The sequence below is a fragment of the Lontra canadensis genome, unplaced genomic scaffold (genome assembly GCF_010015895.1).
Source record: "Lontra canadensis isolate GAN:19392208 unplaced genomic scaffold, GSC_riverotter_1.0 scaffold169, whole genome shotgun sequence".
Lineage (NCBI taxonomy): Eukaryota > Metazoa > Chordata > Mammalia > Carnivora > Mustelidae > Lontra > Lontra canadensis.
This window is the reverse complement of record NW_022631163.1, coordinates 562,058-589,153: the sequence shown is the minus strand read 5'-3', so window position 1 is coordinate 589,153 and position 27,096 is coordinate 562,058. Positions and strand designations below refer to the sequence as shown.

The following is a 27,096-nucleotide window of genomic DNA, read 5'->3' as shown; positions in this document are numbered from 1 at the left end:
CGCTGGGTCCCGGGTCACCAGCAGGGACCTTGAGTTAGGAAAGGGCACCCGTGGGGGTGGAGGCCTGGCCTGGGGCCATGAGGCACCCTGGCTGGCAGGTGTAAGGTCTGAAGTTCATTGCTTGGGAATTCCCACCCCTGCCAATGGCCACCAGTCTGGGACATCCTCAGATTGCTGCACTGGGGGTGACACCCGTGTCCCCAGGCGGTCCCCACTCTCCAGACTGTCCTCCCCTAATCCGCACGGGAGTCGCTTGCTCTGTCTCCCTCATTTTACAGAGGCAAACTGAGGCACACAGGAGACACGGATTTGTTGAGGGTCACACAACTTAGCCAGGTCAGAACCCTGGTTCCCAGCTCCCAGTCCAGGAACCCTCCCCACCTCCACAGGCTGTGTCCGGGAAACAGATTCCCCTGGCTCAGGGGGAAGCCTTGCCTGCTGCCAGGCTTTTTTGTCCTTGCTCTCAGCTCAGCCTGGAATGACTCCTCCAAAGCCTGGCTCCTGCTCATCTTTGGGGTCTCAACTCAGCACATCACTTCCGAGAAGCCTTCCCGGACTATCGTCTTGGAATGGCAGCCACAGATCTGGGTTCAAATCCCTGCAGGCTGACTGTGATCAAAAGCATTTCACCTCCCTGAGCCTCAGATCCTTCAGCTAAAATGAGACCGAGACCTGCGTTAGAGGGCTGAGAGGTGTGGGCAACCAGTGCGGGGACCCGCACAGGGCAGGAGCTCACAGCTCCTGATTTCCTGCCTCTTCCTGCCCCACGTGCAGGGATCACAGGATTCCAAAGTCTCAGCCCTGCCCTCAAGAGCACCCACGCTGGGACCGGGGGTGGTGTGCAAGGGACCTCAACAAACCTCAACCCCAAGAACATCAACAACAGGATACAGAGAAGCAGAGGGGTCTGGGCTGTAGGCTTTCCTGTGTTCGATGGGGGGAGTTCTGATCTTAACCTTAATTCCATGCCTTGTCTGACCCACGGGGGAGGAACTGTTAACTCCCACCACATTCCGTCTGCTGAGGTGGTCACAGAGACCCAACCCCACGTCAAGGGGAGCATACAGAGATTCCACCTGTTGATGGAAGAGTAGAAAAGAATTTGTGGACATATTTTTAAAGGACCACATTAACCACGGAGTGGTTAGAAAGAAAATGCAGATATTCTGGGACCTCAGAGGAGGACCTCCCTCTAATCCAGGGAATTGCAGGGATAATCAGGGAAGGCTTCCTGGAGGTGGGGGCAGAACAAAGTTCACACACATAGGATCCCTGGGGCGGGGGGTATCCTGTATTTAGGCACAATCCTTACTATAAATTTTGTTCCCTTCATGAAATTTTGTTATCTTTACTTACTGCGAATACAATATGTCCCCCAAGAAAATAAAAATTTTAAGTACCAACAAACAAAGAGATTTTTAAAACAGTCATAATCCTGGCCATCCAAACAGAGACAATCCCTCATAACTCCTTGCTAAAAATTGTCCAGACTAGCAGACATGGGTACAGAACCTTGCTGTATGGTGTCCTTGGGAACCGTCCCCTCATGTGCATCTTTCCAGATCAAGAAATACATTGGTTTCTGCAGCCTCACTTTAAATGTACCATAATTAATTTGGCCAGCGTCCTCTCGTTGGACCCTTTAGGCTGGGTCCCACTGCTCCCCTGCCTGCTTCTTGCACTACAGTTCTGGGCACCTTGGTGCAGTGACATATTTTTCCCCTGACATAATTATGTACTTAACATTCTAGAAGCAGAAACTCAGGGTTACCAGGCATGCAAACGTTTAAAGATTTGCCAAGTTGCTTTCCAGAAAATGTTACCACCAGCAAGGTCTGAGAAAGCCTGGTTTCCCAAGGGGGTAAAGGGGGAAAGATTTCTTTATACTCAACTCTGTTTGTTTTAAAAAAGAGAAAAGAGTTCGGCTGGTGCCAGACATGGCTTTGACTCCCAGCTCCCCGACTTGCCAGGTGCAGGATCTTGAGGGATTGACATGACCTCCCTGAGCCTCCTAGTCTGTTAACACCGGGCCTTGCCAGCAATGAATGTGGGGTCTTTTTGTGGGAAGGGTGGACAGAGATTGTCCCCTGGGGCCAGGCCAACCCACCCTCTGACCCGGGACAGCAGCAACGGGCTTCAAAGCATGACCCATGACCCCAGCAATGTCGCAAGCCAGTTCCAGTCTCTGTGCCTCCCATTCCCAATGCCAGGAACCAGATCCCAGAAGCCGCCCCCACTCAGGAGCCACCTCTGCCCCAACCCCCTTGCTACTTAAGGGAGCAGGGCCCCGTCTGGGCCACTGCACTGGGAATCCAGGATGAAGTCCTTGGCTGGGGCCCTGCCCTCCCTACTGTTGAGACTGTTGCTCACGTCCACCCCAGGCGCCCTGGGCACCAACCCTGGCCTGGTCACCAGGATCACTGACAAGGGCCTACAGTATGGTAAGAAGCTGTGGCTGTTGGCTGCACTTGGCTGGACTGCTGAGCGCCAGACTGCTCTGGGGACAATGGGGGACACCAATGGGGCACTCTCCCTCGGGGTGGTGAGCCAGGATCTGGCAGCCTTGGCTCCAAGTCTCACCTTGTTGCCCACCCACAGTGCTGCTTTGGCATGTTACTTGTCAGAGTCGGGGTCCGTTACCAGCCGCCAGGGAGAAGGATTTGGAGAAAGCATCAATTTGGGAGAAAACTTTCAGCATACGGCGCAGGAGAGTGGGAAGGTGAGAGGAGGAGAGCAGCCAGAAGACAGGGAAGTGTGTTATGAGCCCTGCCGCTACCCACTGACCAGGGCAATTCTACCGGAAAGTTCTTGGTAGAGTTTGAAAACATGTGTCTTAAATCTAGAAGGCAGACTGGTGGTGACCCAGAGGGGGCAGGAGGGAGCCTGCAGGGGTCCTGGGACTGCATCCCCTCCAGTTCCAGGGGTGGGTAGGTGGCTGCTTCAACACTTAAAAGTTATCTGGCAGGGACTTTGATGTACGTTATATCTCCACTAGAAAGAATGAACAAAAGTAAGATGACTTTTTGAAAAAAGATGCTGAAACAAAGTGTCAGGATTCGCCCATCCAGGGGGTCAGGAGCTGAGGTGTTTCTATACCACCCTCCCCGGAACTGAACCAGGGCTCTCCTCACAGTCTTGAGCCTCAACTGCCTAATCTGTTCAATGGGGTAATAACATTTCCCCAGGTAGGGTTGTTGGGAGCAGAGGAAAGGAAATCAGGGAAAGCTTCCTGGAGGAGGTTTGGAGAGGTACAAAAGATAAGGGACACTTGGCCAGGGATAAGGGTTAGCATTCTGGCAGAAGGACTGGCACAGCCATTCTCTCAAGGGAACAGTGCCAGCTGGAAAGAAGGGAGGCCCCTGGTCTTCTATGTATACATGTGCTCCCTGAAGGCAGAATCCTGAATCCTTCATGTATCCCAACAAACAGAGGGTATTAGCAAGTGTTGTTTATATTGAAATCCTAAATCAGGCAAAATTTGCCTTTGGTTCCTCTTCACTGTGTGATTGATTGTGCCATGTTCTCTTAGCCCATTGGCTAGAGTTGGACATTTTGGTCCTTTCCATATTTTTAATAACATAAACCCCACTTTGCTGTTCCAGGCATCTACTCAGTGCCTGCCGTGGGCCACGCACCAAGCTAGGAGTGCGTGTCCTCCCCCCAACCCCCTTTTTGCTCTGCAATATCTCCTTTAATCTTCATGCCAGCCCAGTAAAGAAAGTTCTGTTGCCATTGCCATGGAGAAGGCAAAGCTGAAGCCTTGCCCAAGGTCACCCAGCTAGGAAGATGCCGACACAAGAATTCTATCCCTCAGATGCTTACAGTGTCTTCTGCACAGGCTAGATGCCGAGAAGGATGGGACAGAGGACCACTCCCCCACCCATGCATACAGCACTCCTCCCCTTGTGCGGTTGCTGACAAAGACACCGTATCCTCACCCATAAACTGGGCACCCACAAAACAGCACCACGTGAAACGCATTGACGCTCCTGTTTCTCGTGTCACTTTGTACCCAACAGGGGCTCAATAGTCTGTAACTGTCATTAATGCTTACAAGGAAGTCAGCCTTTCTCCCTAGAGCAGGTGGGAGCCACTGAAGGGTTTAGAGGGGAGGAAGGCCAGGCCAGGCTGACTTGCAGCTTTTTCCTGTCCACAGTGGCCAAGGAGGGGTCAGTGGCTCTGCAGAAGGAACTGCTCAGAATCACACTGCCTGACTTCACCGGGGACTTCAAGATCAAGCCCTTTGGCCGAGGGCACTATGAGTTCCACAGGTGAGGCTCCCTTCTGCTGGGGCCCTGAGGTGACTGGGGGTGGGGGTGGGGCTCTGGAGGGAGGAGAGGGAGATTACCCAGGACATCCCTGGGCCAGTAATGGAAGAGTTCCTCACAACATTCAGAGCGAAGTCCTGGGAGGGAATTAGGTCCCCCCACTTATTCATTCATCCGGCAAATATCAACGGAGACCTACTAGCTGTGTGACCTGAGCCTCGGTTTCCTTATCTGCAAGATGGGGATGACACTGTGATAATCCAGGCTTCTGTCTGGCCCCTGCCTGTAGTCCAGAAGAGAAGATAGACCTTAAATTTTTAATATAGTAGCCCAACTGTTAGAGCTGAGGTTTGTCCATCGAGGAAGTCAAGGAAAGCTTCCAAGAGGCAGTGGCATTTGAGCTGAGTCTTCAAAGGATCATTAGACATGAGCAGCTGATGCCCCCAAAAAGGCATACAACACTTGCAGAGGAACAAGAAATGGAGAAGGACAATAGAGTCACCGCTCAGCACCCTTCCCTGCCCACTACCATTCATGGCTCCACTCATTCTTTCTTTTAGTCACTCCATCAGCAAACATTTATTGAGCACCTACTATGTGCTGGGCATATAAAATGGAACTTGATCACTGTTTTCCCACCGATTGCCCCCACAATATGTGTCGTCTTGGTTTGTTTCTCCAGCATTTCGTGTCTTTTCTTGGGGTTGGCCTCAGCCTTCTCTGAATCCGTTCCCCCTACTTGGATCTATCAAGGGAGAGATGGCCCCCAAAAGGAGTTACAAACCCAAAGGGGCGTGTCGATGTGTCCTATTCCAGATCCCACCCAGGATCGTGAGATTCATGGGCTCTGATCCTGATGGTGTGACTTTGGGCAAATGCAGCTCTTCCGAGTGGTTTTACTTCCCTCTCCCTAAAAAGGGAACAAGAACAGTGCTGTCCCGCCTAGAGGCGCAGGTGACATAGAGGAGACAATGCATTTAGCATGGCCGCATGGTCAGCACAGAACACACAGCAGGTGCTCAGGAAGTTGGGGGAGACCCACAGCGACCTGGAGCCGGCTCTGCCAGCCGAGTCCCCATTGGGTGAGAGTAGGGGCGGCAGCAGGGGCTGGAGCAAGATCCCCGCTGTGGCTGGACCCAAGCTGGGGCTGACTTTGTGCTCCCTGTGTCTCTCTCCTCAGCCTGAGCATCCACAGCTGTGAGCTGCGGGGCTCTGCTCTGAGCCCCCTGCCCGGCCAGGGCCTGAGCCTCAGCATCTCTGACTCCTTCATCAGAGTGGAGGGCGAGTGGAAGGCGCGCAAAGCCTTTGTGTAAGTAGATTCTGCTCCCAGGCTCTTGGGCCCTTGGCCTTGGTCTTTGTCCCATCCTTCTTGGGTCCAACGTGTTCCTAGCTCATTGGAAAGGCCACGTGGTGGATGGGAAGAGCACACAGGGATCTGAGGCCTGGCTCTTGGTTGATTCTGATTCTCTTCCCTTCTCATGCTTCCCTGATGGGGTTGTGGGCGAGCTGAAGGACAGAATTCTGTATCTTTTTAAGTTTGCTTTCCCCAGCAGCAGACCAGAGACAAGAATTCAAGTGTAAGTACTTTTTCTGGGAAATGACCTAAGGAAACGTCCATGGGGGTGGAGAAGGGAGGTAGGGAGGGAAGGAAATCAGTTGGGCAGCCGACTGGGGACCTCGGGAGACCATGTAGGCAGAGCACACCTCTGAGTTTCCCCAACTCAGCCATTATGACCCTTTCTTCCTGTTTGCCGTTGGTCAAAGGCAGCTGGCTCCCAGGGGCATGAACTCCCTAGCACTTTGAACTGTTCTTGACCTCCAGGATCCTTGGATGGAAGGTAGGTCAGTCCGCTCGAGCCACCATACTAAAATATCACAGACTAGGTGGTTTCAACAACACTTCTGGAGATCCAAAGTCCAAGATCAAGGTGTCAGCAGGCCTAGTTTCTTCTGAGGTCTCATGCCTTGACTTGAAGATGGTGGTCCTCTCGCTGTGACCTCACATGGTCGTCCCTCCGTGTGCAGGCACTCCAAGTGTCTCTCTGTGTCCTCTTCTTGGAAGAGCACCAGTCAGGATTCTGGCCCACCCTAATGGCTCAATTTTTTTTTTCAAGTTTATTTAAGTAATCTCTACACCCAACATGGGGCTCGAACTCACAACCCCGAGATCAAGAGCACTGCTCCCCTGACTGAGCCAGCCAGGTGTCCCCCTAATGGTCTCAGTGTAATGGCATCAATTCTTCAAAGGCTCTGCCTCCAATGTAGTCACATGCTGAGGTCCTGGGGTTAAGACTTTCACCAGATGAGTCTGGGGTGAGGGGTTCACAATTCAGCCCATAAGAGAAGGGTGGGCCAGCCTTCCTGGGTGACCTGATCTTACTTGTATTTTAGACCTGCACTGTCCAATCCAGTCACTTCTAGCCACGTGTCTCCTCTGAGTACTCAAAAAATGGCTGGTACAAACTGATACCCGCTCTAAGTGTGAAACAAGAGATTTGAAGGTTCGGTGTGAAAAACAACAGAAGAAACCCCATTAGTGATTTTTATGTCGTTAGGTTGAAGTGACAACTTACACTATTAAAATTAATTTTACCTCTTTCTTCTTGCCTTGTTGAATGTGGCTCCTAAAAAGGTTTTCATTACTGATAGGACTCACATTCTGTTTCCATTGGACAGCACTGCTGGAGAAAGATGCTCAGGATACAGGTCACTTGTGTAGGGCACATTCATTCCATTTCCACAAAAATAATCAAGCCAGCCACTCTGTCGGGGCTTTTTTTCAGTTAAGTATCTCAAAGATCTTTTTGTACGAGCACATGAAAATCTACCTCATTCTTTTTTTTTTCTTTTACCTTTTTTAACATAATATTTTTATTAAGGTGAAATTCACACACTGTAAAATTAGCCATCTTAAAATGAACAATTCAGTGGCATTTGATACACTCACGATGATATGCAACCACCACCTCCCTCTAGCTCCAGAATGTTTCCATCTTCCTTCCCCAAAGAGATCACTGCCCACTGCCCTAGCCCCCGGCAACCACCGATCTATATTAGTTCTCTATGGATTTGCCGATTTGGGACATATCATACAAATGGAATAATACAATACATGACATTTTGTGTCTGGCTTCTTACATTTAGCCTAAGATTTTTGAAGTTCTTCCACATGCATTAGTGCTTTATTCCTTTTTTAAGGATGAGTAATATTTCATTGTGTAGATAGACAACGTTCATCCTTATTCTTTTTTTTTTTTTTTGAAAGGGGCAGGGCAGGGCAGAGAGAGAGGGAGAAAATCCCAAGCAGGCTCCATAACCAGCACGGAGCCCAACGCAGGGCTCGACCTCACAACCCAGAGATCATGACAGAAGCTGAAATCAAGAGTCGGACACTTAACTGACTGAGCCACGCAGGCGCCCCTATCCTCATTCTTTTTAAAGCCTGCATAGCATAGATGCCTACAACTTAACTGAACCTGTCCCTACTAGCTGACCTTTAGATGCTTCAGTCACCTTTTGCTGTGACCCGTGATGCTTCCATGAGCTGCCCCATGCATATATGTAGATGGGAAGGCCACAGAGTAGAGCCTTAGAAGTAAAATTCCGCGGCCAAAGACATGTGTGAGAGAGGCTGGATCCCAGCCGTCGATATTCCAGAGGTGATCTCCCCACCACAGCCCCTGGGACCTCTGTTTACACGCACCTGCTCAAGCTTCAGAATTTTCATCCATCTGACAGGGGAAAACTGGCATTACTGTTATTTTTATTTTTAATTATATTTTTATTTTATTTTATTTTTATTTTAATATGTTTCATATGCTTCTTTCCAATTGAACTTCCTGTTAGAGATCTTTGATACCCCCCGTTTTTGTTTTTTTTTTCTTTTGGGTTGTTTTGTCCTTTCCTTATTAGTTTGTATGAGCTTGTTCTTTGTGTATTAAGGAATTAGCTTTTTGGCCAGCTCACCATGCAGAGTCTTTCTTTCTTTCTTTTTTTTTTTTTTTTTTACTTTGAATATGGTATTTTTTTTTTAAGATTTTATTCATCCATTTGACAGACAGAGATCACAAGTAGGCAGAGAGGCAGGCAGAGAGAGAGGAGGAAGCAGGCTCCCCACCAAGCAGAGAACCTGATGTGGGGCACGATCCCAGAACCCTGAGATCATGACCTGAGCTGAAGACAGAGGCTTTAACCCACTGAGCCACCCAGGCGCCCCTGGTATTTTTTTTTCTTTTGTCTGTTTACTGAAATTTTAATTTTCTATGCTGGCAAGTTTATCAACCATTTCTTTTAAACCTCCTTAGACTTGGATCCTATGTAGAAAGGCTTTTGCTCCCCCATTCCCATCAATAACTAGACCCAGGCTCTCTTCCTGACCGTCTATGTTCTTAATTTAATAAATCTTTACTTTGTAATAATTTTCCTAATTAAATTTCTGCTCCAGCTCCACTTATTTTGGGGTAAGAATCGAGCTTCATGTTTTACTCCTACATGGTGGCTGATCTTAGTCTAGGAATTGTTGATTGCTTCTCTTATTTCCTCCAGAAAACTACATGGCTCCTTTGATGTGCAGGTCAAGGGCATTACCATTTCAGTCAGTCTTATCTTGGGCAGGGAGCCCTCTGGGAAGCCCACCATCACTGCCTCCGGCTGCAGCAGCCACATTCAAGACGTGGAGGTGGACATATCGGGAGATTTGGGGTAAGTCACCATGGGGACACTGCCCAGCTTGACCCCTGTGTGCAGCCCGAGTCCCATCCAGCCCAAGGCCTGGCCTCTGATAAGCACAGACGCCCAGGTATAATGCAGGGGCACATCACAGGCACTTGGAGGTCATTCTTTGGGGGACGCTGCTGAGATTAAAAGATACAGGTTTGAGCCAGGAATACTGGTGGGGACCACCATCAGGTGAATGAAATCTATTAGAGGAACACAAGGGCATTTGGCCGAAGAAGAATGTGCAGACAATGTACGAGTCTGTGGGTACATATCTTTGAGTCTCAGTTTGCTTGATTAGAAGTATGTGGATTCTCAAGCCTCTCCCCTAATCCACTGAATCTGACTGGGGCAACAGGGGGCTGGGATGCCAGATAAGCTGAGTCAGCAAATGTGTTGGGAGCTGGGACTCTGCATTTTCATCCTGTCCAGATTTGGAGACACAGCAGGGTCCCAGAATGGTGGGGAGGAGGGATCCCTTAGGGACCGGCCTGGTCAGAGGCCAGGGCCAAGCTTTCTCAGCTGCCTCACTGTCCCTGCATTCAGTGGCACCGAACTCACCGCCCACTGTGCTCCTCTCTCCAGGTGGCTGTTGAATCTCTTCCACAACCAGATTGAGTCCAAATTCCGCAGAGTACTGGAGAGCAAGGTAGGAATGTCCAAGCTGCTGGCATCTGCTGTGTCACTCAAGGGCCAGGTGGGAGCCCTCACTGGGCTCTGGCCCAGGATGGCCAGGCGGACTGGCCCAGACATATTTAGGCCCAAAGCCCAGAGAGGACAAATCATTTGTCCAAGGTCATGGAGCATGGCCAAGCTGGGGCAAAATGTAGGTCCCTGGACTCCAAGTGTGTTTAGTGAGGCAGAGAATGGTTCAATGTTCAGGAAACGGTAAAACAACGGGGGTGAACAGAGACTCCTGCCCCTCTCTCTCCTTGACCTTGCTCACTGTCTCCCTGCCCTCCCTCCCGCACCGCCCTGCACTCCATAAGGCCAAAAAGGAAATCAGCACTTAGGTGCCAGCAGACACCAAGCAGGACACTTGGGAAATGTGAGAACCAGATTGGAACTCTGGTTCCTACCTGGGCGTGCTCATGAGCCTCTGACCTGGAGGGTAAGGCAGCACAGAGTGTCATTTTTTGCCATTAAAAAAATTACGTGAGATCTCCAAATTTTGAAATCTCCTACTACAACTAAGAGGTTTCATGTTAACAAATACTCACTTCACCCAAAAATCCCATTTCTGAGGTATCATGGACCTGGATCTGTGTCTGTAGCAATGACTGCTTCGATGGAGAAAGTCATGAAGGAGGAAAGGAACACAGACACACTAGACACACAGACACACAAACTCTCTTCACCGGGGCCCACGGACTGGTCTTGTTTTGAGTGCCCCTAGTGGTTGAAGTGAGAATAGCAGACAGACCCCACAGACGGCGGGGGAATGGGGGATGCAGAGTGCATTCTGTTCCTTGTCTTGTTCTGGGGTCCTGGGGTCTAGGTGAGCTTGGGAAATAGACAGCCTCCTTCTTGAGCATCTCATTTCTGTGTTGCCATGCTTTTCTCAGTAGGCCATAATATTCTTCATTGGTGTGGATTTCTACTGCCCTGTTGATGACGGTGCAAATAAGGATTAGCAATAACATTATATAATAATAGTAATATGTCACAATTAATTTTGATATATGCAATTAATTTTGCTTTGATTAATTAATGTAATTAACGTGATGCAGAATATATCACTGTATAACTATTCTTATTTGTAACAATGGTGGCTACTTATTGAGCCTGTGGTCTGGCCAGGAGTTGTGTGCTAAGTATTCAACCACTGAATATGCCATCCAGCTTAACCACAACCTTTGAAGAAAGTGCCTTTTTCTGTATTTGACCGAGAGGGCTCTAAGAGTGGAGAAACTTGCCCAGTGGTCACCTTGCTGGTGAGGAGCTGGGTCAGCATTCAAACTTCTTAGAAGGTGGAGCAGCTTGTACCAAAGGCTTTCTAGGGGCTGGGTGTCTTGGGAAAGATGGACACCTCCCTGGATCCCTGACCCTTATGGGTCTTCAGAAATTTCCTTCTTCTAGGAAAACGAAGAACCCGGTACAGACCCTTTCAAATTCCCCACGGATGGTATCTGACCAGCAAGGCTAAGAAGAATCACTTCCTGCCTGCTTACTCTTTGAGCCATATAGACTCACTGTCTTAGTCTCCTCACCACCCCCACCCCAAACATCCCTGGAAAGCACTTGGCCTTGTCCCTGTATCCTGTAAATGAGGACGGAAAAGGAGGGAGAGATTCTGCAAAGGTCACACAGCCAGTAAGGGACTGGGCAGGATTTGAACCCAGGTTTGTTCAACTCCCCTACGACACCCTTAACCTGCCTCTCTAAGAGGCCCTGTAATGGGTCTGGGACTGAGGACTGAAAGCCTTCCCTCCCCCGTCATGCAGGTCCCCTCAGGGTTGGGGGCTCTTTGGGAAGATCTGGTAGGCCTTTGAAGGAAAAGCAAGGAGGGACTAGTCTCCTTGAGGGCTTGAGTGAGGCTAGCAGTTTCCTGGTTCCCATGAAATCAACCGTGACTGTCCTTCACCACACTGAGCCAGCGACAAAGGGAGACTAAGATTTCACCTCTTGCCTGCCCAGCCCCCAGCATAGAGTTTCCCACACCTCCGTGTTTGATTTGTGTGAGCTCACCCTTTTGCCTCCGCACAGGGGGTGTGACCCATTAATCAAAACAACTGTGGGCCGTGGGGACTCGTGCCCACACACGAACAAAGAAACTATTTACATGTAAATCCAAATGTTTTAAGATACAGTAAATATAAATCCATTTGTCATCTTTTGACATAGAAACTGCTCTTTGAAAATAGTCTCCTGGTTGACATTGGACTTGTCTTTCGCGCACGAAACATTGATCGGCTACAAATTCCAGCTCAGCTTTCTTTAACCACAATGAGAATTCAAAGACATTTACAAAGCAATCCCCGGTGCAGAATCCTTCTAGATTTTCATGATTTTTTTTTTCCTCCTAAGCCTTTTCTTGTGCACACTAGGAAATTTCTCTAAGCAGCTCACCTCTCCCAAGTACTTAGGTTTTCTCGGTCGTATTTCACTGGTTTACACAAGAAATATTCTGAGAGATTACAAGAGCATGTATAGCCAGCAGCTTTGGGAACACATATTCCCTCTTATTGAGAAACATGCCACGAAAGTTGTCTCCACGAAGGGTGTGTGCCTACCATGCGGTGTCCTCCGGGACACGGGAAACGTGGAATACGGATGGATCCCAGCCAACCTGTGAACGGATGGCATTTCAGAAGTACCTACTAAGTACACACCTAAGAGATGGCTATTGCTATTGGCCATCTAGTTCCCCTACTAAGTACACACCTACGAGATGGCTATTTCTATTGGCCATCTAGTTCCTCTATTCAAGTCTAAATTCTAGGGGAGGGGCAGCACCTCCCAAACGAAAGTATCTTTCAAGGTGAATTTCAGGCAGTGCCTCCAACCAAAGTGCCCGACCCGGCTGGGTAGCAGACTAACTCAGATATCCAGCACCGGGATCAACTTGGAGATGTCCGGATGGACCCTATTGAGGTCCACATGGGGACCTGCATGTTTTGATCATTTTTATTCCCTGGCATATGGCACATGTGAGCACTGATACATTTTTGTAGAATCGATCAATGGGCTAATATATGAAAGACAGTGACTAGAGCAATTAGCACAGTGGCAGACCAAAGCCAGTAGCGGGGATGGGAGGGGGGAGGACCCACTCAGGCTTTCTCCTTCCATATTTTTCAGGTTTGCGAAATGCTCCAGAAATCGGTGACCTCGGACCTACAGCCTTATCTCCAAACTCTGCCAGGTAGGATACTCCACCCATGCGGGGACACTCTATTAATTTATATTTATATTTATAATCAGATAAACCTTATAAAACATTAAATGGGGCAGCACTGTAGAAAGTAATAGTGTGAAGTATCCTTTTCTCCCCAGATTTTCTTCCAAGAGGTAATATTCTCTGTTTGGGGTGTCAGCTCTCAGATATTTTCTTTCATATATAAAAATATAAGTATACATAATGATACAAACATACATTCATTATATATTCCTTTTGTTCATGAATACACATGCATATGTCAAATTGTGAGTATGTATCAGTCTACACATAGTAGACATTGTTTCTTTTGTAACTTGTATACCATTAACATCTTTCTGTATTAGCATACATAAATTTATCTCATTTAAAAAAAAAAAACTTTTTGGGCCACGTGGGAGTCTCAGTCAGTTAAGCATCTGCCTTCGGCTCAGGTCATGATTTCAGGGTCCTGAAATTGAGCCCCGAGTTGGACCCCTGGCTCAGCAAGGGGTCCGCTTCTCCCCCTCCCTCTTCCTCTGCCATTCTCCCTGCTCATTCTCTCTCTCTCAAATAAACAAGTAAATCTTTTTTTTTTTAAGAAACTTTTTGTGGGACTTTATAGAGAGAGAAAAGTGCTCAAGTCATAAGTGAACAGTTTAAAGAATTTTGCCAAACTGAGCACAGCCATGTTCCCGCTCCCAGAGCAAGAAACAGAACGTGATGGGGCTTTCAGAACTCCTTCACGTGAGCCCCTGCCATGGGTCCCCACTGAAGGAAAACCGCTCTCCCAACTTCTTCCAACAAAGATTAGTTTTGCACGCTGTAGGCAAATGGCACCATGCCGTATTTCAGGTCTTCTATCAAGAGCAGATAGTTTTCTCGGCTCTACTTTATTTTTTTTATTTTTTTTTTAAAGATTTTATTTATTTATGAGAGAGAGAGAGAGAGAGAGCGAGCACAGGCAGACAGAATGGCAGGCAGAGGCAGAGGGAGAAGCAGGCTCCCTGCAGAGCAAGGAGCCCGATGTGGGACTCGATCCCAGGACGCTGGGATCATGACCTGAGCCGAAGGCAGCTGCTTAACCAACTGAGCCACCCAGGCGTCCCTCGGCTCTACTTTAAAAGATGAAGTTGACTGATACCGCTGCATGGAGAGCGAGAGTTCAGTCATTGTCCTTGCTGGACGCCGCTCCACAGTGTGGGTGTCCCTTCATTCATTGTCCTTGCTGGACGCCGCTCCATAGTGTGGGTGTCCCTCCCTTTATTTATCCATTCTGCTGTTGAACCCATTTGGGGAGTTTCACTTTGGGACCATTATGGGTGGTGTTTCTATGAATATTCTAGTACATATGGACACATGTCTTTGGGTATATACCTGGGAGAGGGACAGCAGGCTCACATGACGGCTACAGGCTCTGCATGACCAGATCCTTCCAGTTTTCCGAGGTGGTTGCAAAAGACTTTGTTTTAGTAGCTGTGTAGTTCCATCATATGTGTCATTCCATCATACGGATGTGTCTGAGGTATTGTGTGATGCCCTGGCCCCCCGGCCCCCCACTCGCTCGTTGGCAGCTGTCTTTCAGGGCAAGCCCAGGCAGGCACAAACAGCCTAGTGCATGGGACATAGGACTCTCGTTCCCCTAGGGCTTTGAAGGGGAGTTTCTGGGCCTTCTGGACATGGACTGGCCTTCCTGGTTATTTGGTCTGTTTTGATAAGAGGCAAGTTTCCCCAAAGATCAAGGCTTAGGTTGGAAACTGGGGAATAATTCCCTTGATTGGAGAATTCTCCCCATTCTGTGTCTTCTTTGGCATGAAGATGTGGAAGGCTGCCAGACCTGGGCTCCTCCTGCCCTCAGATGTGTGTGCATGCGTGTGTCCGTGTGTGTGTGTGTGTGTGTGTGTGTGTGAGAGAGAGAGAGAGAGAGAGAGAGACACCCTAGAAACCACTCAGGTCCCAGGCTGAGCATACCACCCCCTTCATGCTAACCCGCCAGTGGGACAACAGAAACATGTCCTCTCTTTCTTGGGGGAGCATCTTTTTGCTCCAGGGCTGGGCTGGGTCAAAGGTCTTGGCAGAGGGGCAGGGGCCCCTGAAGAAAGTCACAAGAGTGTGGATCAGTCAGAGCCCCCATCACCTGGCTTCTAATTCTTCCCCTCTCCTGGCTCACAGTCACAACAGAGATCGACAGTTTTGCTGGCATTGATTACAGTTTAATGGAAGCCCCTCGGGCAACAGCCCAAATGCTGGACGTGATGTTTAAGGTGAGAGTCCTAGAGCAGGGGCATGGGTGGGTTTGGCCCCAGCAGAGCATACCCTCAAGGCCAGCCCTTACTTGGGGCCTCCTGTCTCTCTGGCTTCAGATCTGTCCTCATCTCCCCAGGGGCTTTGGCTGTGTTGAGGGCAGGGAAATATGGAGTGGTGGGGAGTGCTTCAAGAACCAGGGCTCCAACAGGAGTCTTACAAGTCTTCAGCCTTGAAACCCTCCCTCTTCTCCTCCTTCATCTTGACCATCACGTAGGTGAGGTCAGTCAGAACAGGGCAAGGTGGTGCAAAGGGTATTAATGGGTTAAAAATGCCAAAGCTGGGGAGCTTTTCATTTACAGATTCTGGACACACAACACTTTGATGTGTTGTGTTTTAATGGTAGAGTTTCAGGCAGTGACTTTCCAACACCCCCTACTAAGGCTGTGTAAGCAACTGCCTAGCTCAGATGTCCAGCACTGGGGTAGACTTTGAAAAGTTCAAATGCATACTATTTCTCTCTCCAGGGTGAAATTTTTAGCCGTGATCACTATTCCCCAGTCACCTTCCTTGCTCCTGTCATGAGCCTTCCTGAGCAACACGACCGAATGGTCTATTTTGCCATCTCTGATTATGTCTTCAACACAGCCAGCTTGGTTTATCATGAGTCCGGATACCTGAACTTCTCCATCACAGATGACATGGTGAGGATGATGACAGAAAAACACGCACAAATGACAGGGTGGCCTGTCCTTCCTTCTTTCCTTTCCACCCCGTTTATATTAATGATATAGGAAGTTATTGAGAAGAACGATTCAGACAAGGAAATATATAAATGAGCACAATTTCCCTTTTCACTTCAGCTACCAGGAAGCTCGAGTCAAAAATCCTTTCTCCGTTAGAACTGAGAAAGACTGTGACTTCTTTGTCTGGGTTTTACTTTTGTCCCCGTCTAGACCTGTTGTTCTAATTCATATTTTCCCTCATGCTTAGTTTGTAGAGGCTTAAAAAAAAACTCTTAAAAATTTAGTAAATGAAGCAGGTTAATGGATACACTAATAAATGCATAAAGTTATACTGAATAGGAAATGAAACCAAGTTAAAAGTGAAACACTACCATGAAAACATTGTGCCCATAGTTGATTTTTTAAAAATAAAATATCTATTTGGAAACTACCTTGTAACCAGAAGGAAAAAGGTCCATGATTTAGTGATTCATGGTGAAAGGAGACAGTCTTTCTAGAACGTACCTCTAAAACAAGAGTCTCAAACGGGGTTTTGTATAAGGAATATTAAATTTTTAAGTGGATTGCATCTTTAATAATTCTCCAGTTTCCTTAATATTCCTGGGTTTCAGAAAATTATTTCTTGTAGCTTTTTGTAAAGCTGAGGCCTTGTAAACGTCAGGATGATGAGAGCAACAGCGCAGCCCCATTGTGTGGTCCAACTGGCTCTGATGATAGACACGGTGCCACCTAGTGGGTGGGGGGAGTGGCTTGCGGTCTTTTGGGTGATTTCTCACCTTTGCACCTTTCTCACCTTTTATTTCTATTATCATGTCTGAGCAAGGCACCCCTCCAATGGTGCAGTCCTTTCTTTTAGTGGACTGGGTCATAATAGCTGTGTTTTATAATAGCTGTGCACTGGGTCCCATGTAGGTGTTGTGTGCACACCGTCCCATTCAGCCCTAGCGATGACCTGATAGGCTCAGAGAGGTAAAGGGACTGGCCTGTGACCACACAGCAACAAAGCCAGGAACCATACCTAGGTCCTTATGACTGCAAATCTCACTCTCATGGACCCTCTGTGCGCATCCCGCATGTCACCTGTGTCCCAGGAGAGCAGCCGAGGCCCTGGCAACTGGTGCTTGTGGTGAGTGCAAGACAGACATCTCACTGTTGTTATGGTAACCCAGGTAGTCAAAAAGCCGCAGTCTTGAGCATCCTCCTCCCACCTCCCCATCTTTCTCAGACCTTCAGCTCCGGTGAGAGCGCCCTAAAACTTCGTGTCTCTTTGCTGCAGGTTCCCCCGGGCTCTAACATCCGGCTGACCACCAAGTCCTTTCGCCCCTTCGTCCCCAGGGTAAGCCTTCTCTCAGACCTCGGCAGGTGCAAGCCAAGCCCACTAGCCTCCAGGGGTTTCCCTTTAAAACCACGGAGCTTCTCTCAGCTTAACCAAGAGTCAGAAGGCTGGCAGTGAGTCCCCCAGGGAGGGCAAGGTCTTCCTGCTGCTGACTTCGGGGCCCCTTCTCTCCAAAGCCCAACAACAGAGGGCTGAGCCCCGTGTCTCTGGGAACATGAGTCGCCCATTCTTTCGCCAATGATATCTGAAAAATCCCAGGGAGTGCCAACATGTCCCGTCAAATGCACCCTAATTAATAACATCAGACAATTACAGAAGACACACTAGGGACCAGGCACGGTTCTTGGTGCTTTAAAAATTATGTTTTGAAAGGATAATAAATTCTCATGGTTCAACATCCAAAAGACATAAAAGACTCTAGAGTGGAAAATTTCCCATCCACTCCCGGCCCCTAACCACCCAGTTCCCATCCAAAGCCTACCTCCTTCTGGGGATATTCTATGTATATGCCAACAACTGCTGTGAATCTTTTCCATTTTTGTACGCAAATGGAGGCATATCATACACGCCATTTTGTACCTTACTTTTTTGCCTTACTGTCCCGGGAGCTCACTCTGCAGAAGTAGAAAAGAAGATTCCTCACTTGTGTTCTCATGAGCATCCAGTCTGCCATCGTACGGACTCATCATTGTTGGCTCAGCCAGTCTCCCAGGAAGGACCCGTGGTTGTTTCCGGCAGTTGCTACAGCAACCCTGTCATCACGGGGCTAAATTCATCATTTAATCCCACAGAAATCCATCTGTCCTCTCCCACACCTTCCCAGTACCCCCTCCCCAGATGCGTCTCGGACAGGCAGTCATGTTGAATATCCAAGGCTTGACATATACCCATCCTGCCCTTGACTCAACAATTCCACTTCTGGGAATGGACCCCCTCCCCCGAAAATAGCCAAGGGTACTCACAGGAGTGGTCATTATAAGGGCAAAACCTTGGAGACCACTTGATGCCCAGTGTGGTTAGATCCGTTACAGTGCCCATGCCCGATGGAACCCAATGCAGCCATGAAAACTCCAGATGTCTGACAAGACAAGATCTCCAGGGGCACCATTAAGAGAAAAATGAACAGAGCGTTTTGTGAAAATAAAATCAATCAAAAAGCATTCTCAGCTTTCTCTGACTCCCTCGGGATTCCCCTGGCAGACCTGCATGTTTCCTTCTCTTGACATAATATTCTCATTCTGCCCCCAGTTAGCCAGACTGTACCCCAACATGAACTTGGAGCTCCAGGGAGCAATGGCCTCTGCCCCATTCCTGAACTTCAGTCCTGCGTATCTGTCCTCGACCCCCCTGATGGAGATTGAAGGCTTTGTGCTCCTGCCCAGCTCCGTCAGGGAGCCTGTCTTCCGGCTTGGTGTGGTAAGGCTCAAAGCCTTTGCAAATGCTGTTCCCTTTTTCTGCATGCTCTTCCCCCTTCCTTCAGATCTCAACTTCAGTATCAATTCCTCAGAGAGGACTTTTTTGATTGCCTCTTAACCACCTTAGGCTCCCTGTCATCTTTTTTTTTCTTAAAGCACACTATTGTTTTCCTGCATAGCATTTATTATAAAGATGCTTATATAACTGTTTGCAGGTTTATTTGCTTAATGTTTATATTTCCAAAACACTGAGAAGGGCTATTATTGGGAGGAAGGTATAAGGGTCTTGGACTTGTTTGCTCTGCATCTATATCTGACCTCTGAAGACTACATTTCCCAGGCTCCCTTGGACTTTGACTTCTAATAAAGTTAGCCAATGGGAAACACTGTCAAGAGAGCGGGAGGAAGGAAGAAGCCTGAATATTTCTTCCTCTGTCTTTGTCCTAGACAGAGGCTCAGGCAGTGATTCTGTCACTTCCATGGTGGTTCCCTTAACCCCAATCCCTCCTCTGTTCTTTCAGTCCTGGGGTGGAAGCAGCTTCCTTCCTCTGCTGGTCTCTAAGTCACCCCCTTAGCTCTCTTTGGCTTCTCGTCAATTCCATCACTTGTGTAAGCACCTCCCTATATCAAAGGCCCTCTGGGTTAAATATTGAGAGAGTTCTCTCCTTTCTCAATGGACTCTGTCTAAAAGTGAAGGGATTCTGAGTCCTTTTGGGTTCCTGCTCACTGAATGGAGAACTTTGTTCTCTTGTGTCAGGTTGGAAACTCAACAAGACAAATTTCTAGAAGGGTAATTGCTCCTAGATGCTATATCTGCAATTTGATATTGTTGTTATTGTTGTCAAATTTGTTGTTATTAATATATTATAAATTTTAAAATATTATTAATATTATTTTTATTATTATCACCACTAGGACAGACTCTTAGCTGTGAGGTAGCTAGAAATGATTCCTTTAGAGATCTCCAGGGATAGGCACTCTACGCCTCTTGGTAGTCTGTCTGTTCAAAGTTCAGTCACTATCATAGTCACCAACTTCAAGTAAAAAATGTTCAAGTCCAAGTTCAAACATGTATTGAGTACTTATGATGAACCTTCTGGGAGTCTACACTTAGGGAACACGTTCCTGCTTTAACTCACCAAGTTGTTTGTTTAAAGGAAACAGCTGGTCCTAATAGTTATCCTTCCTATATGTGACAGACTTTCTCATTTAGTTGTTTTTTTTTTAATATTTTTTATTGATTTTTATTTATTTATTTGACAGAGATCACAAGTAGGCAGAGAGAGAGAGGGGGAAGTGGGCTCCCTGCTGAGCAGATAGCCTGATGCAGGGCTTGATCCCAGGACCCTAGGATTATGACCTGAGCTGAAGGCAGAGGCTTTAACCCCCTGAGTCACCCAGGTGCCCCGACTGCCTTTCTCATTTAAACCTGTTTTCTTCTACTGGAATTTCCAGGCTACTAATGTGTCTGCCATGTTGACCTTCAATACCAGTAGGATCACTGGGTTCCTGAAACCGGGAAAGTAAGTCAGCCTCCTGCCCCCGTGGAGGCACTCAACTGGGCTCCTTCCATCTGGACATTGTAGCTGATTCTCTGTAGCTGGGGGTAGGGATGGTAGCAGATCTTCTTCTCAATGTTAGGGGTCTATCACTGGGGAAGGAAACTTAAATTTTACCTCGGTTAGCTCAATTCTTTTCCCCCACTTGTCGTGCCTCCAAAACGTCCTTTCTGCCTAATTCCCATTACTTCCAAATTTCTAACGAGTTTACTAATACTGCTTTTTCTTATTTTTGACATTAGCCATATTGACTTTCTGACATACACGACTCACGTCCCCTCTGTGAGTCTTCCCAGTAAGGCTGCATCGCTGATTTTGGTTCTTAGTCATCTTTCTCAGTCCATTCCCTACACCATCCTTGGTTCTGTGTCTTCTTAAACCAGAGACTCCTTTCTGGGGACCCCCACATTGCTTAGGTGTCCCATGGATATCATGCCCACATCTCTGACTTTTGCCTGATTTGTTATAGGATACAAGTGGAACTGAAAGAATCTAAAGTTGGAGTGTTCAATGTAAGTAATCATTGTTTTTATTTATGAATTGATTAAGGTGTTAACTAATTTACTGTGTTTCCTAAGCAATGCTATGGCACTTATAGAAGAAAATAGAAAAGTGAGAAGAGCTACTCTCTGACGTAAAAAGTGTAGTTCTTGAGGGCATGAAACAAGGGCCAAGGAACAGTTACATTGCAATAGAAGATAAGTTATAATTAAATCTTCTGTTGGACAGAATTATTTTAACTACAAGAATACAAAGCCAACGGGGTGCCTGGGTTGCTCAGTGGGTTAAAGCCTCTGCCTTAGGCTCAGGTCATGATTTCAGGTCCTGGGATCGAGCCCCACCTCGGGCTCTCTGCTCAGCAGGGAACCTGCTTCCTCCCTCTCTCTCTCTGCCTGCCTCTCTGCCTATTTGTGATCTCTGTCTGTCAAATAAATAAATAAAATCTTAAAAAAAAAAAAAGAATACAAAGCCAACTAAAAGTGCCTTAAGCCAACAGGAGGAATTTATAGGGTCATAAAACTAAAAAACAAATTAAAAATGAGGTTTCAGGCATGACTGGATCTAGGTACTCAAGTTAGTGCATCAAGAATCTCTCCCCATCTCTTCTCTTTGCTTTCATCCATGTTGACTTCATTCTCTGACTGATTTTTCCCACTGCTAGAAAACATCAGCATTTTGTAGTTTAATTTTTTAAAAATTTAGGTGTTAGCTCTCATTAGGTGAATCTGAGTCATGTGACCATTCTTTAGCCAATCACTATGGCTAAAAATTGGACAAGGCCAGTTGACCAAACATAGGTTTCATCTACACTCCGGGAGCCAGGGTGTGTGGTCCCAAGCCACATGGACTGAGATTGGAAAGGAGAGTTCCCCAGGGGAAAATTGGGACTCTGTTATTAAAAGAAGAGGAATTAATTGCTGGCCTGGCTAAACCAAGAAGTGATTTCCACCAGGAGGAACAAGTGGCAAAATGGGTGGCCCCATATTGAAGTAAGAAAGACAGTGGGAAAATCAGTGTGGGCTGATGTGATCAGGGAGAAATTTCTGACAAGAAGGAAGACGGGGTGATGACAGCTCCTCCTCACAGGCCAAGGAGGAGACGGATAGACCTTAACCTCCAATAATTGTCTTCCTTTTTACCATCCTGCCCACACCGACCCCTCTGGCCAGCCTCCCCCTGCCCTGCGCTGCCCAGACCCTCCCTTACCGACTTACAAAGTAGAAACAACCACATAAACTGTGGAGAGAGAGACTGCCCACAGAGATCCCAAAGGATGACCCCTTCCAGGGAATGATGGAGGAAGTGACTAATGACACACTAATATTGCATCTGTACATGGCATGTATAAGTGTGCTATGAGGTAAAACATTCATATGTAAAGATTCACAAGAAGTCATCTTATCGGGTGTTCAGAGCATGGAATGCCGAAAGTAGGAACTATAGAATCAGGTAAATATGGACTCAAATTCTGCCCCTGCTTCCCCATTTCTAAATGTCACTTTCATTCTTTGGGCCTCGGTTTTCTGGTCTGTGGAATGGAGGCAGTAATATCAACTTCAAAGAGTTATTGTGAAAACTGAGTCAGGTGTATATGTAATGTTCTGAGCCCTATACCATCTACATGGTGAGTGTTATAAAGTTGTATTTCATAATTTTTGTTTTGAAATTTTTAAAAGAAATTATTACATAGCAAATTGGGAAAACATTATGTGGAAACAAATTGAACTGTGAAAAAAAATTAAAGACAAAGTTAAGTCAAACCTTGACGTTCTTCCTAGAGGGAAGACAGTTGGGTGTGTAATCTTCCAAGGGTTTCTATCCTTTTGTACACAAATAAATGTGTTTCTTAAAATAGTTTTATAATATAAAACAGTAGTATGATGTAGGCATCTATCTGAAATTCGCTTTTTTCAGTCTTATTCGCCATGTAGACATGGGGACGTTTATTGGTGGGCAAAATGGCACATGTGGTCACGGTGTATCTCTCCTGTTCTCCACCAGGTGGAGCTGTTGGAGGCGCTACTCAACTACTACATTCTCAACACCCTCTACCCCAAGGTCAATGGTAAGAATCATGAGGGATTTTTCCATGTCAAGGAGGACAGTGCTCTTTGAGGAAAAAGGAGCTGAGCTTGGAGATGGGAAACACGGCTTTCCTGCAGGCTGAGTGACCTTGGGTTAGTCAATTGCTCTCTTTGAGCTTCAGCAGCCAATGAGATGGGAGTTTTGAAGGTGGTCTCCTTTCCCTCCAGGGCTCTAGTGAGGGTTAGGAACTGAGGGGGCTCTTTGGGGCAGAGGAAACCTCCTCCTAAGAGAGAAGGAGGGATTCACAGAAGTGTGCCCCCCTATGTCCTGAAATGACAGGTAAAAGACTAAGGACCAAGCTAAAGCAGCGGCCACAGGGCAGCCCATCTGTGAATTCACATTTCCCAGTCAATGGCCAAGTCCCTAGTCAGAAAATAAAGCATCAAGCTCTAAACACCATTTCCACGAAGCCCTGCTTCATTTGGCCACAACGGAAAGCAGGATGAGAGTGAGGGCAGAGAGCAGGTGCCTACTAGCTTCTTACCATGAGTATCTGCCTCCCCATACCTCCCACTCCTCCCATATAGCACCAGGGCTGGGAGCTCAAGCTCCTGGAGCAGCCTGCCGGGGTTGAAATCCCAGTTCTGGCTGTGTGACCTAGGACAAGTTAGTTGGCCACTCTTTTGCCTCAATTTCCTTATCAGTAAAATGGAAATAATAATCTTATCTACCTCATAATCTTCGGTGATCTTTAAATGGGAGTATACTGTACACAGAGGTGGACGAGGGAAACCTTTTTTCTATGACTTTACTTATAATTATTATTTGTTTACAAATCTCTCTCCGTGCTATGCCTCAACCTCCAGAGAAGTTGGCAGAAGGCTTCCCCCTTCCTCTGCTCAAGGATATTCAGCTCTATGACCCTGTTCTTGAGATCCACAAGGTCAGTGGGTTCTGATGGGCTTTTGAGGAATTGGGGAGGGGGGCGACTGGTTTGTTTTCCAGGTTCAGAGGCCGTAGCTCAGTGGGTGGGACTCAATCCAGCGCTGCCGCTCAGAAAGGGGAGGAAGGCCCCAGGCACGCTAGATGCCATGCAGCCACCCACGTGTCCTTCAGATGTGGCACCCCTCCTCGGGCAGCTGGCATTGGACACAGCCTGTGCCGCACTGCCTTCCACGTCCCCACCCCTGTGGGTGACCTGAGGGAACCTCAACACCAGCTCAGTTTGAAAACACTGTCATGGCAACAGCACAGGCTCCGAGAGCCATTTGGAAGTTTTGAAAATTTCTTCTAAATTCTTTTTTTTTTTTTTTTTAAGATTGTATTTATTTATTCGTCAGAGAGAGGGAGAGAACAAGCAGGATCATGACCTGAGCTGAAAGCAGACACTTAACCGTCAGTTAACAGAAGCATTAATAGAACCAACAGTTAGAGCCGTCAGAGACATCATTTACTGAACCATTTCCATATCAAGGAATACGTCTGAATCTTTGCTCTCCATGCCACGGTTCTGATCAAGCATTTTCTGGTGTGTCTGTGCCCATGGTTCAGGTTATCTTTCTGGAATAGCGTCTGTAAGGAGGGATGACTGGGTCGGGAGCCCTGTGAGCAGTAAAGGAGATGCTGTGTTGTGTCTGGGACATCGTCAATCTACAGCAAGTAACAGCCGCTAAAAACAAGGAAGGGCAGGGGCGCCTGGGTGGCTCAGTCAGTTAAGCATCTGCCTTCAGCTCAGGTCATAATCCCAGGGTCCTGAGATCGAGTCCCGCATTGGTCTCCCTGCTCAGCTGGTTAATCTACTTCTCCCTCTCCACTACCCCTCCCCGAATTGTGTTCCCTCTCTCTCAAATAAATAAGTAAAATCTTAAAAAAAATAAAAAAATAAAAAGACAGGGAAGGGCAGCAGCGGGTCAGGGACATGGATACACTGACCCACTACTCTATTTGAAAGAGTAATATCCAATGTCCTTTTGGACCCAAGGATGGTCAACATCCTCCTGCTGAGAGTTTACAAGGAGTCAGACAGCTGGTTAATTGAAGTGAGGACCGACAATTCATGCCGCTGGCCTCAGCTGGGCACATGAGAAATCATCAGAAGATTTATTATAGACTCTCATGTTCAGTAGACTTTTGAGGTCATTTGCTTGACCCCCAAAGGCAAGGGCTGGATCACTGTGGGAGAGAATTGGACTTTGGCTCGGGTTCAGAGTTCCCGCCCCTTCAGGTGATGGAAACTTCCAAGGCAGTAGGAGTGTAAACCTCAGTGGTGCACAATTTTGTGTTATTTGCGAGGGAGAGAAAATTTAGGTGACACAAAGGACATTTATGGGGCCTGCCTGGAAGCAGCAGCTTGGGAAATGACAGATAAATCGCCACCTCAGAGAAGGTGGATGGAAAAAGCTGTGCTTTATGGAGACCTTAGGGATGGAGGCACGTTTGAGATTTATGCCCTGACTTGGTTTCTGGCAGAGCTCATGCTTCCCCATATGTGGGCCTCCCTTTATACTGGAGATGAGTCTTTTTTGGTGTAAGGAATGCTTTCCCATGCCATCCTGTCTTGTCTCTCCTAGGATTTCCTGTTCCTGGGCACCAACCTCCAGTACAAGAGAGCTTGAGGGCCAGGACCCAGCTGGGGTTTGGAGCCCACAGCTGGACTGGCAAATTGCATTTCCAGATGTGCAGCATTTTCCCGGGGAGATGAAGACTTTTCTGTTCCCAGCTCTGGGGGAGAGGTCCGCCTGGGTGCCCTGGGCCTCTTCAGTGGGTGCACCCACACCTTTTCTGTCCCTGGGCTTCCCAGCCCCCACCTCCCCCAAGAGAGACCATCTCCCTGGGCTGGACTGTACCCTCTTTAAGAGCAGTCATCATCTTTTTTAGTCACCATCTGATCTCTGTACCTGGCACTGAGTAGATCCTCAATAAATATTTATTGAATGGTTCAATGAAGGAACCACGTGGTGCTCTAGCTGAACCTCCCTACCACCCGGCCTCTTTTGTCTGCGGGCTCTTTGGAGGGTCAGCCCCATCCGTGGTCTCACAGAGGCCCACCCAGCCCTAGATCTGGCTCTGAGGCTCCCTCTGGAAAGTGCTTGACCATCTCAGTGCATGGGCAGCTCATGGGCTCACTTCGATGTGTGCTCCCTCCCTCTCTCCCTGCCTGCTGCAGACAAGGGAACCAGTAGGTCTCCCAGAGCAGAAACGCAACCTCCTGCTGCTTTCCCCCATTGAAACGGGTGTAAATTAGGAGGAAAAGGATCCCTCTAGGTTTTTGGTCCGACACAGATAAAGAGTTCATCCAACTGTTGTTTATGAGCCCCAAGCCCAGAGGAAGAGGCCGTGATTTCTAATTACTGAACAACCAGCCTTTGATCAGACTTACTAAAGAGTCATTTCCAAGTTATGCAGTTGGGACCCTGGGGACTGGGAATCAGAAGGCTCGTTTGATATTTTTTTTATTGTGTTAATGAGCAGCTGGATGGAGCTGCCGGCTAACAGATAATTCACAAGGAACAGACCCATTTACCCTGTGTGTGACAGAGATACGTTCCAAGATGTGACAATGTGCTGTCACCCAGCTGTCGGCAGGGTAGGCAGGCCATGGCTTCTTGTCCTCCCTCCTCTTTCCTTTGGTTCACTTGTCCACCTCCATCATCCATCCCTATGGTGGAAGGTGACAGACTTGGGCTTTGTCCTTGACAAGCCAGGTGGCCTTGGGAAGGTCCCTTCCCCCCACTCAGGGTTCTCATCTATAAAATAAGGATGATAATGACAGTAGCCACTTCTGGAGCCTGTTGTCATGGTGATATTAGGTAATCCACCCAAAAGGACTTATTTAGCCGTACTGGGAGTTTGATACTGATTGGCCAGAAGTGCTTCTCGAGCATCTCCTGTTTGTAGACTCAGCATGGGGGAAGTAGAGGCAGCACGGACCCAGTTCCAGTCCCCACTTTTAAGAGTGTTGCCTCAGGATTGGTGGAAAGAGCCAGCCTGGACTCCTGTGCATTTGCTTTGGGCCCCTGGGCAAGTCCTGTGTCTTCACCTGTCAGCTGTGTCTGGGAACCCCATCTTGCAGGGTGACTGGGGACTCCATGTTCCTATCAAGCCCTCGGGGTTGCCCAGGCCATACTAGGTGCTGGTCAACGGCTGATGTGATTATCACCTGCCTAACTTTGGGCTCCTCAGAAGCACCCCTGGGTACAAGGAGGTGAGTACAAATAGTTTATTTGGAAGAAGAGCCCAGGAAGTTCCAGTGGAGGAGAGAAAATGGGATGGGTAGAAGAAAGCAGCTTTTAAAGGGTATATGATCAAACCAAAGGTGACTTCAGCTTAGTTCTGCTGGGGAAACTCTGGGAGCCAGCCCAGGTTGCTTCTCAGGGTATACACCCAAGGGCCACGGGAGCTGGAATCTTTATAAACCATCTCCCACCACT

General features: G+C 47.7%; 1 protein-coding gene across 1 annotated transcript; it reads left to right on the top strand.

Moving 5' to 3' along the window:
• The first annotated feature begins 2,223 nt into the window (after positions 1 to 2,223).
• Positions 2,224 to 25,608, top strand: LOC116860026 (lipopolysaccharide-binding protein-like). The gene is made up of 15 exons (XM_032845821.1): positions 2,224 to 2,441; positions 4,157 to 4,271; positions 5,449 to 5,577; positions 8,814 to 8,969; positions 9,570 to 9,633; positions 12,786 to 12,849; positions 15,013 to 15,104; positions 15,612 to 15,788; positions 17,107 to 17,166; positions 18,415 to 18,582; positions 20,037 to 20,104; positions 20,610 to 20,652; positions 22,643 to 22,706; positions 23,533 to 23,609; positions 25,237 to 25,608. The coding sequence occupies exons 1-15, from the start codon at positions 2,318 to 2,320 to the stop codon at positions 25,279 to 25,281; spliced, it is 1,446 nt and encodes a 481-aa protein (XP_032701712.1). The 5' UTR covers positions 2,224 to 2,317; the 3' UTR covers positions 25,282 to 25,608.
• Positions 25,609 to 27,096: the final 1,488 nt, after the last annotated feature.